The 10,863-nt window shown below is 40.6% G+C and overlaps 1 protein-coding gene across 5 annotated transcripts in view; it reads right to left on the bottom strand.

Moving 5' to 3' along the window:
- Positions 1-10,863, bottom strand: part of rims1a (regulating synaptic membrane exocytosis 1a) — a gene marked incomplete at its 5' end in the record, with an annotated part of 176,268 nt that overhangs the window by 28,370 nt on the left and 137,035 nt on the right. For 2 of the 5 annotated variants that reach the window (XM_032528452.1, XM_032528453.1), the window contains 3 exon segments: positions 6,153-6,212; positions 6,760-6,867; positions 7,893-8,058. In XM_032528452.1, the coding sequence (XP_032384343.1) occupies positions 6,153-6,212; positions 6,760-6,867; positions 7,893-8,058 (334 nt within the window). 5 annotated transcript variants of the gene reach the window in all.

The following is a 10,863-nucleotide window of genomic DNA, read 5'->3' as shown; positions in this document are numbered from 1 at the left end:
AAAAAAAAAAAAAAAACAGCATGCATTTGCAAATAGAACAAAAACAAAAGAAAGGAGAGAAAGCACAGATTGGAAATCAATCTGTGAAGTGCCTGCTGCTGTAGAAAATACTCACATGAAAGGAAGTCTGCAGACGTTGGAACTCTAATATTGCAGATGATCAACATTTTTAGGACAATAAAGGGAGTATGGGCTTCTCCACAGGTTGAGAAAATGTCTTACTGGCCCCAAGAAAATGTGTAAAGGCTTCAGTATGCTTCAAACAAAGTGATGGTCGAAGATCGTGTCAAAAAAGACTCTTTCCAATATTTTTTGTTAACTTTCTTAGAGCAGAACATTGCCTAGGAGTGTGGAGGTACAAAAGAAGGCAGGGTTTGAACTTCTCTCTCATGCATTCTTTGCACAACTCCTGTATGTCACTTGTTCCTAGAGAGACTCCTAAAGCGTGTGCAGCTATCCCCATTTTGTTGCATCAAAACTACAAAAGGCACACAACACAACAACGGAATTTCAGTGGAGAGAGGTTGGGAAGGCAGTTGAGACCCCCTCGAAAAAATTGAGACGATTCATCTCTAAGGGGTTATCCTTCTACCATATTCTTTATGGTTTTATACATCCAAGAGGGAGCTATGATGGAATACCTTTTGGGAGGAACTATTTTGAGCACCCCTTGGTTTTGGAACTTCAAATCGCATTCATTCTGTTTAAGGTGAGTCATACTGTAGTTGGAGCACTTCCTCGGCTTAGATGGGCATGGAACACTCCCAGTTGAATCAACAGAACAAATGAGGAACACCTGCATTGGAAAATCTGTGGGCCTTTGATTAAACGTCAAATGTATACGCCTGTGTAAACCTCAGGGTAGACGTAAACTTTGAGTTGAGGGTGCACAAATCATCCAATCTCTAAGAGCATACTTGTGTTACAAGTTGCGTACCGGCAACGGATGGCAGAAGAAAACTATTATAGTACAATATGCAGCTTAAATAAATTCTCGTTTAGATTCTGGGTCAGTTTTAGATGAATTTAGCCAACATTGTGCCGTGTTTGTTCCCAAATGCAACAACAAAGTGTTTTTAAACTTCCTACTGCTGTGATTGGTCACTCGGACTGGATTCTTCCACTTTTTTAATGCCTCTGGTTCCGGTAGTGTTTTTCCCATTCAATTGTTGCATTAATGTTTCAGAAATAGCTTATATAAAGAGATTTGCATCTGGAACCAAGCCAAGAGAAGAATCATGGCAAAAAAAGGCAAAGATACATGACTGTGTACAGAAACTATCAGAGACTTTAGTGGGAGGAGCTCCATCTAGCCGTTTGCGGGTTCGAGAGTAAGGTAAACATTTTCATTGTAACAGCGAGGTGGATCAATCAGAGATGTTGCTGTTACGCTTTGGATTGTGGGTAGTGTAGTATTTCTCCATAAGATTGTGAATAAAACATGTTTTTCTTAAAACAAGGTTGATTTCAAATGGATTTCCAGCTTCTACAGGAGCAGAAACCTTTGTTTCACAACCTCGAAGCTCGCTGTCAGTCTACCTTGGATGGTTTACACATTATGGCTGATGACTGAAATCCTTATTGAGAAAATTTAATGGGATTTTTACGTCCAAAACCGCACAGATTAACTCTGTAGCAATGTCCGCCAATGTCCATGGGTATTGTTTTATACTGCTGCCTATAGCTGCCTGCCATGCAACTGACAAAGAAAAAACATGATTTCTCAGAAATGAAGTTAAAATAATTCAAAGTGGTGGCCATGACACCTCCAGGGTGGGTCGTCATATTATAAGGGCCAGTAACATTGATGTGGTTCTTTTCAAATAAACTTTGAAATAGGACTAAATAAAATGAATAATGAAAAATGAAAACACTTTGTTTGTTTGAAGCCTACTGAACTGTGGACTTACCTGTTTGTGTGTTTGGGGACAGCGTTGAACAAAAGGGGCATCCTAGGTGGCAGTGTGTTATTGTGCCTAGTAGATCTCCTGTGTTAGCATGCATGCAGCAGACAGAAGTAGGAAAATGGGAGCAATGAGTGGAAGAGGAGAAAGTAAAAACAAGCCTGTGGGACTGCTTGCACAGACAGACAAAAAGGTGTAGGTCAAAAAAGGTGCCAACTTATCCAGTGATTGTATGTATTAAACTATTGAACTTATTCGAAGATACTGTATGTTTTTCAAAGAGGTTTAGCTCATCAGCTGATTTATTCATTTTTACATCTCTTTAACTTACACAAAAAAAAACAAGTTTCATATTTCAGGACTGCCAGCTATAACAGTTGTACTGTCGTCTGATTTTAGACATTCTTTGCTAAATCACTGAGTAAGCGTGTAAGTTTTTGCAGTGTAAGCGAGTAGAACTACAGCATGACATGCATACAAGCATCAAAAGCCGGCTCTCATCTCTACCAGAGGTTGAATGTAACTAAGTACACATAACGAGGTACTTCACTTGAGTCTTTTCTTTTCATTCCACTTTCTACATTTACTCCGCTACATTAAAGAGAGAAAATTAGTACTTTTTGCTCCACTACATTCATCTGACAGCTTTAGTTACTAGTTACTTTACAAATTAAGATTTTGCACACAAAACCCATGCAGTTTGTATACAAACATTTGTTATAAATTAAAGGTGCTCTAAGCGATGTTGCGTGACGTTACTTTTTGTACGTTCAAAATGTTTTCAAACACGAGACTAGCCTGCCCCTCCCTTCTCCTCATCCCGTCCCCTTGCCCTCCCTTCTGTGCTTCCGCACACTAACCCCCCCACCCCCAAATCCTTCTGGTCGGTTATTGGCTGGAACGCTGGAAGACTGTTCGTGTATGCTTGGTGGTGCAGGTGGGCACAGTTTGTTTTTGTAGAACCTGGGCTGGCTACAGAGACCGCGTTTTTTTTTTTTTTACATGTGTTTCCGGGGACAGGCAGCTACAGGTAGTGAGAGATTTTTTTTACAGTGTGTTCCGGGGACAGGCAGCTAGCAGTGGTGAGGAGATGTTTTTTACAGTGTGTTCTGGGACAGGCAGCTAATGGTGAGGATGTTTTTTACAGTGTTTCTGGGGACCGCAGCTAGCAGATAGTGAGAGATGTTTTTAGGTGTTCTGGGGACAGGCAGCTACAGATAGTGAGACATTTTTTACAGGTGTTCCGGAACAGCAGCTAGCAATAGTGGGGAGATGTTTTTTACAGTGTGTCTGGGGACAGGCATCTAGCAGATAGTGAGGAGATGTTTTTTACAGTGTGTTCTGGGGACAGGCAGCAGCTATAGGTAGATGTTTTTTACAGTGTGTTCTGGGGACAGCTAGCAGATAGTGAGGAGATGTTTTTTACAGTGTTATCTGGGGACAGGCAGCTAGCAGATAGTGAGGAGATGTTTTTACAGTGTGTTCTGGGGACAGGCAGCTAGCAGATAGTGAGAGATTTTTTTACAGTGAGTTCTGGGACAGCAGCTAGCAGATTGGAGATGTTTTTACAGTGTGTTCTGGGGACAGGCAGCTAGCAGATAGTGAGGAGATGTTATTTACAGTGTGATCTGACAGGCAGCTAGCAGGTAGTGAGGAGATGTTTTTTTACAGGTGGTTCTGGACAGGCAGCTAGCAGATAGTGAGGAGATGTTATTTACAGTGTGATCTGGGGACAGGCGCTAGCAGATAGTGAGGAGATGTTTTTACAGTGTGTCTGGGACAGGCAGCTAGCAGATATGAGGAGATGTTTTTACAGTGTTCTGGGACAGGCAGCTAGCAGATAGTGAGAGATGTTTTTACAGTGAGTTCTGGGGACAGGCAGCTAGCAATAGTGAGAATGTTTTTTACAGTTGAGTTCTGGGGACAGGCAGCTAGCAGATGTGGAGAGATGTTTTTTACAGTGAGTTCTGGGGACAGGCAGCTAGCAGATAGTAGGAGATGTTTTTACAGTGAGTTCTGGGACAGCAGCTAGCAGATAGTGAGGAGATGTTTGCTGCATGTGACAACAAATGTTGTAGCTTAAAACACGCGTGACATTGCTTAGAGCACCATTAAACTACCCAACAATATACAGACTTACAAGTCCAGATGAAACTTTTGGCTGATCGACAGAACGGTTTGGATCGTTTCCAGTTTCTAAAATGTAAGGGTTTTTCTGCATTGAGTACTTTTACTTTTAATATTTTAAGTACATTTTCCTGATGATACTTAAAGACTTTTTCACTCAAGTAACATTTCCAATGCAGGACTTTAACTTGTAACAGATTATTTTATTAAATGTGCTATTAGAACTTTTACTTAATTAAAGGATCTTAATACTCCTTCCACCGCTGACCTCTACAGACACACTTAAAGACACCCTCCCCCCTTAAGTATGTCTGTGTGTAGACGGTGCCAATAGAAAATGTTACCAGCTTTTCATGCTTCTATCTGAGCGCTATGGTTGTATAAGGAGAGACCTCTGAGAAGGCAAACACACGTGTTCTTGAGCGTGTAACTTACCTCTTAGACTGTGTGCTTAAATAGCAATCCCAGACCCAAGGGCGTAGGTTTTGTTCACTATATAACGGTGGGGTCTGGGGGTTGTCCCCCAGAAAACTTTCAGCATCAAACACTTCATTATAGCAATCCGGTAATTTTTTCTGCAACAATATGCACCTTTTCTACATCAATGTATAGTGCAAATGTCTTTATTTATGTAAATGTTTTTTTTCACTTTATTGTTGTACTGGACGGTTATCTTTTACCTTTTTTTGGGGAGTGTGTTGCCTTTCATACTTTTTGAAGTGGACACATCTACATAATCTAAATTTTCAGGGCCGAAATCTACGCCTATTCAAATAACAACAGCACATGTGATACACATATGTAAATGACAGTTTTAGTCATGATCCATCAAACTGTATTGGGATATGAGAACAGAGTGCAGAGACAAGGCTGTAGAACAGCATTATGCTAAGTATGAAACTGAGTCTGAATGCAAGCATGGTCCTGTAGTGTCCTCTTGTGGATCTGAGGTGGCAGTACAACTACGTGCTCCCTCCATTTCTGTTTTTAAATCTAGGCTAAAGACACATTTTGTCTCACTGGCTTTTTAAAACCCACTACGTCTCCTTTTCTTCTATTCTGTAGAAGAAAGAAGAAATTTGCTGATTGCTGTCTTGTCATTGGGATGCTCGGCCTGTTTTCCTTCTACTTTTCTTTTTACATTTCAGTGTTCTTTTGTGCAGAACCTTGGTGCGTTTCTATACAGGACTTTGGATAGCTACAGCTGAGTTTAAATGCACTCTAGAAAAAAACTTTACAAAACTACTAGGCTATATTTTTTTACTGTCAACAAACTGCCTGAAAAGACCAACATTTTGAATCTATCCTACCAACTAAGTCTATCCTACTAACACACACACACACACACACACACACACCACAACACACACACACCCACAACACAAACACACACACACACACACACACACAGTGTTTATCTTGACTCAATCCTTCAAACTGTCCTGCTGCCTCAAAAACTAACTAGAGCACCAAATGTGTATTAATCCACAGCTGCAGAAATGTACTGATTCCACCTGTGTTTGTAAAAGAAAGAAAAAGAAAAGAAAACTACAGTGTGCAGCTGTTGCAGTTAAAAAAAATTAATTAAACTAAATTTTCTCGACCAGTTTTTAAAGAATTTTCAATTTCAGTGAAAACAAAAGCCTTGTGGTTGAGTGCCACAGACCGGGTAGGGAAGTGGAACACCATTCAGAGATAGACAATTAAGACTTTTTTTTGCATGCCATTTGTTGACTATAACACAAAGTATAGACTATTGATCGCCTTATCTTTTAAGTCCAGTCCACAATTTTACTTCTACTGGTGTGTGTATGTATGTGTGTGTGTGTGTGTGTGTGTGTGTGAGTGTGTGTGTGTGTGTGTGTGTGTGTGTGTGTAGGTTTCAATTGGCTTCTTTAAATGACAATTTACTTTTACACTAATTTCCCTTTTATAGCAAAGTAATTGATTTTGATATTTTATATTTTCTCACTCTTTTATCCTTTTCTAAACAGTATTCTCATTGATAGATTTACCTTTTTCAGAGAGATAATCTAATAACAAATACTACGCACATATATCTGATCCAGAACCCAAATCCAGAACAAAATGTAAACAACGTGTCGTGATTGGCCAGTTTACCTGGTGTGGAGGCACTCGGCACTTTTGCCTCTCATTGACTGGTGGATCATGATGACCTCGCTGTGGTTACCATGGGGAATGGATGACACATTAGGAAATTAACAACAGTAAAAAAAAAACGAAGAATAGCAGAAGGAGAAGACGTGAATAGGAAAGAAAATCTATCGCGGATTGAGAAATGCCATAGATTATTGCAACAACAAGCCGTTTTGTCTAAACACCGCTCCCGAGTCACTTTATCCAATAGGGCAGTAACCGATAGCTACTGCACCGAGCGGGGTTCGAGGCCCAGGGGAAACAGACACGAAGATGGGAAAATCAAAGAAAGAAAGAGCTGGAAAACTAATTCAGGTGTTATTTTAAAAATGATAATGGTAAACAAATGATTCCAACATGTTAACATAAACTTTTAGCAAATTTCATAACAGGCATTCACACCCACAGGTAAAAACCGAATCAGCTGCCACACAGTCTCATTCCAACTGCGTGTGAACACAAATAAGCGGCCAGTGTCACACACACAAAGCACTCCGAATCTTTGTTTGTTGTTGATGCCATTTAGTCTAATATGAAACATTACAAGCGGTGCGCACACACAGACACTCACCTGCTGTCATCAGGGTACTCCTGCTCATGGTGGCGGCCTCTGGCAGCGTCATAGTAACGGGTCGGAGAACGGGAACGACGAGTGTGGGGAAGTTCATTATCCAGACTCCTGAAAGACAGGAAGGAAGGAAGAACAGGAAAAGAAGGAAGGAAGGAAGGAAGGACAGGGAAAGACAGAAAGAAGGAAGGAAGGAAAGGAGGACAGGAAAGGAAGGATAAAAGAAGGGAAGGACAGGGAAGAAAGGACAGAAAGAAGGACAGGGATAGAAGGAAGGCACAACAGAAAGAAGGACAGGGAAGGAAGTACAGAAAGAAGGAAGGAAAGAAAGAAAGAAGGACATAAGGAAGGAAAGAAAGGGCATAAGAAGAAAGGACAGAGAAGGAAGGACAGAAAGAAGGAAGGAAGGAAAGGAGGAAAGGGAAGTAAGGACAGAAAGGAGGAAAGGGAAGTAAGGACAGAAAGAAGGAAAGGGAAGTAAGGACAGAAAGAAGGAAAGGAATGACGGAAGGAAGGACAGGGAAGAAAAGAAGCCAGAAAGGAAGGACAGAAAGAAGGAAGGACAAAAAGAACAAGGAAGGAAGGAAGGACGTAAGTCAGGTGGTGTTGCAGCAGACTCTTGGCGAGGCTCATTTGGCTCGGCCAGTAAAAGCCGAGCTGGCAGCACTGCGTGTTCTGCATCAGACAGACATTTCATTTGTAGATGGACTCTGTTCGCTGTCCTTCCGTCTCTCTGCCTCAACCATGTTGCTTTTACCTTTTACAAGTGGCCAGTGTCTTCCCACTAGGCTCATATGGGTCCTTCACCAGTATCATCATTAGATATCAGGCCATGCAACCCATTCTAACACTTACAGTTAACGATTTTAAATTGTGTAAAATATGCGTCATATTTGGCTAAGATATAAATGGGCAGCATAAAGTGATCTATATAAGGCTGGCCATAGCCTCCACTCTCCATGAACTGTACATTTTCAAATGTTTAACAGCCAACCTTTCAAGCTTTTAGCTTAAAAGATCTGTGTGTATCACTTTAAATATCACTCACACTGCTAGTATAAAATAGTAGTAGTAACTGTTGAAATTTGGTATGTTGCTCTTTACAATAAGATCTTGTCTCGTTCTTTATCCCTCACCTCTGGGCGGGAACATTGGGTGGCCGTGAGCGGATCCGTCCCTGCTCCTCGCGGTGTGGGGAGACCGAGCGGGATCGTATGTGATGGGAGGGCGTCCTCTGCTGGTCTGGCACCTCCAGGGTAGACGTGGACTCTCGCTGCCTGTCCCTGCCACGCCCATCCGCTGCTGGGTGGGAATAGCGGTGAGCATGCACACACACATATGAACTCACTCTTCTGAGTAAATGTAACTGTTCTAAATTGATTGTAAACACGTCATAACACGGTTCCCCCCAAAAAATGTGTTCGGCCCGGTGGCAAGTGTCTTTTTTGGATGAGGGCCCGGCTGGGGCCAGTCACAGACTGACGGCAGTCTTAAAGCAACACCAGAGAACTTCTCCCGCTTCGGTCCCCCTACAGGTTTTATGTTCCAACATATAAATCATAAACTATGTGTTTATTTCAACCAAAACTAGAGTTCTGATGGTTGGAAAAGTGGATAGACGACCCACAACGGCTTTTCATTGTTTTATTTTGTTTCTGTCAACGTTGAATGGAGTGTATTTTACCATGGTAAAATTACTGCTTATTTACATGGAGTCTGGTGGGTTTAGCAAGTGCATATTCATATTTAAAAAAAGGATTTTACTCTTTAACAGAAAGCTTGACCTCCATAGAAATTCTTTCCATAATGTTGTCAGACACTAAGAATATTAATCTGAGCCTGTCAGTGGCAAAACAAGCACTTTTGTGAAGGTAAGTACAAGCCTGATAACGGCCCTATTAACTTACACTGTAGCTTGTTTCGCCGCTACAGCGATCTTGCCTATTACTGGACTAATTCCAAAGATTGTTGTTCCCATCAGTCACTCAGACACAAAAACAGAAAAGTGAGGTCCAGTTTGAAGAAAATGGCACTCACCCTTTAAAATCACACAATACGTAAGCTGACTATGTCAAAGTATCCTTGTTTACTACTCGTAACATAATGCTAACATCTCAGCACGGAGCATGATACTATTAAACATTTTGTATCTACAACAAGCCAGGCTGTCTCAAGGATACAGACTATTTGAAGATTAGTCTAATAATAGAACTGCAGCTGACTATTTTTCTGTACCGTGTCCTGTTTTGTTTTTTTTCTTTCAGTAATTAAAAAAATACTCTCTTTGGTGGTGTAACAGAACTCAAAATATAAAAACAGAGACGGACCAGCCTTGAAGGGATCAAGCTCTGTTGTTGGTCCCAAAGTCACTGCTTGCATTTCCAAAAAGCACCTCAAAGCCCACAGTGGGCCAATAGTTTTGCTTTGGAAAGTGCTACCAAGGTTTTTCATTTTATCCTACCATGAATGGGAATTAAAAAGAAAAAGGTGGACAAAGTAGTGTATTTGTTCCATTCCTTCTGTCTCTATTTTTAACTTGGCTACTCGTTAACAAGAAACACAGACACACATAGAAGGGTTCGACTGATATAATGCTGCTATAATATGTTGACGGGGGCTTATACTATGAGCTGATATTCAATATCAATGTTAAAAAAAGTTTAAATATTCACCAGAACCATGTTTCCACCAGAATTTAACCCTCCTGTTGTCATCAGGTCAGATTGGACCCTTTTTCAAAATGTTTCTATATCAGAAATGTTTCTTTCAACCAAATTGTCTAAAGAACAACAACAGCGTGGATGGTTCATACGACGCTCTTCACAAGTAAAATAGATGATCAGTTCTCTACTGATACTGACCAATCTAATAATTAATAAAAGAATGTTGAAAAAAGCTTCAGAAACATCTTTAAAAGTGAAAAAAACATCGGGAACAATTTTCAAAAACATTGAGAAAAACGTCCCAAAACATTGGTAAAAGCAAAAAAACATCGGGAAAAGCGAGTGTCGAAAAAGACAACAAAAAAGTAAAAAAGTAAAATGTTTTAATTTTACATTTTGACCCAGAAAAACACAAAGTAGGAAGCTAGGGTAACGGGAAGACAACACAAGGGTTAAAGCAACCAAAAGACCACCACTACTGTTCTTCTACACTGATATCCGGGATGATTATATTTTCACTTTGATATGAAATACACAGGTATTCACATCACATTTTACATGTCCGGATGGAAAAACATTTTTCTTCTTCAATACCTGTATGCCATGCGATCAAATTGTTGAATAACTAATTCAGGTTCATTTACATTATCCTAAGGGGTTATCATCATTGAAATATGCAGTCAATCAGCCTGAATGTTACACAGTAACAGCCCATATCAACAGATCTATATATCAGTCCAGCCCTAACACACAGAGACAAACCCTCAGACACAGACATTTTGAGTATAAAGCTGTACACTACTACACACAAACACAAGGCTGAAAACATACATTGCAGTAATTCATTTTTTTTATACTTTAGATGCAGACCCATTTCAGAGCCGAGGCAGAGCAACACCTGAGGAGCCTGCCTGGTTTCTCCCCATGCAAACATGTAGTCCATGACATGACAGTGTTTCCACTACACACGTTGTATTTGTGGTGGCCTTTCATACTGTATGGTTGTTTAGACCAATGTGGGTTTCCAGTTCTTTTCTCAAGTAATTTCTTGAGAATGTGTTAAAATAATAGTACTGTCAGACAAGGAAGTACAATTACAAGTACATTAAAAAGAAGAACGATTTGATGTTGTATTAAGAATTAGGGCACCCGCGCAGCGCAAAGCCTGTTTAAGTGTCTAGTTTAAGGCCGACGCAGTGTTCAATTTCCCGTCCAGCGCCCACGTTGTCTGAATACCAAATGCACCTGCACCCATCTGTGCACCCACTGGCGTGCTGGTCTTACACGGAGGTGTGTTCAGGTGCATTCTTGGCATATTGCTATCTTGAGGCAGATGAAAGTGAGCAACAAAAACCTGGTCTAAAGTCAATAAAGCAGCTTTTCATTGTTATTTTAACAGCGCATTAGTAAAAAATTGGTAGCACCGATTGGTTTAGTTTTTCTC

The sequence above is a fragment of the Etheostoma spectabile genome, chromosome 10 (assembly GCF_008692095.1).
Source record: "Etheostoma spectabile isolate EspeVRDwgs_2016 chromosome 10, UIUC_Espe_1.0, whole genome shotgun sequence".
Classification (NCBI taxonomy): Eukaryota; Metazoa; Chordata; class Actinopteri; order Perciformes; family Percidae; genus Etheostoma; species Etheostoma spectabile.
The sequence above is the reverse complement of the archived record's forward strand: the minus strand, read 5'-3'. Positions and strand labels throughout refer to the sequence as shown.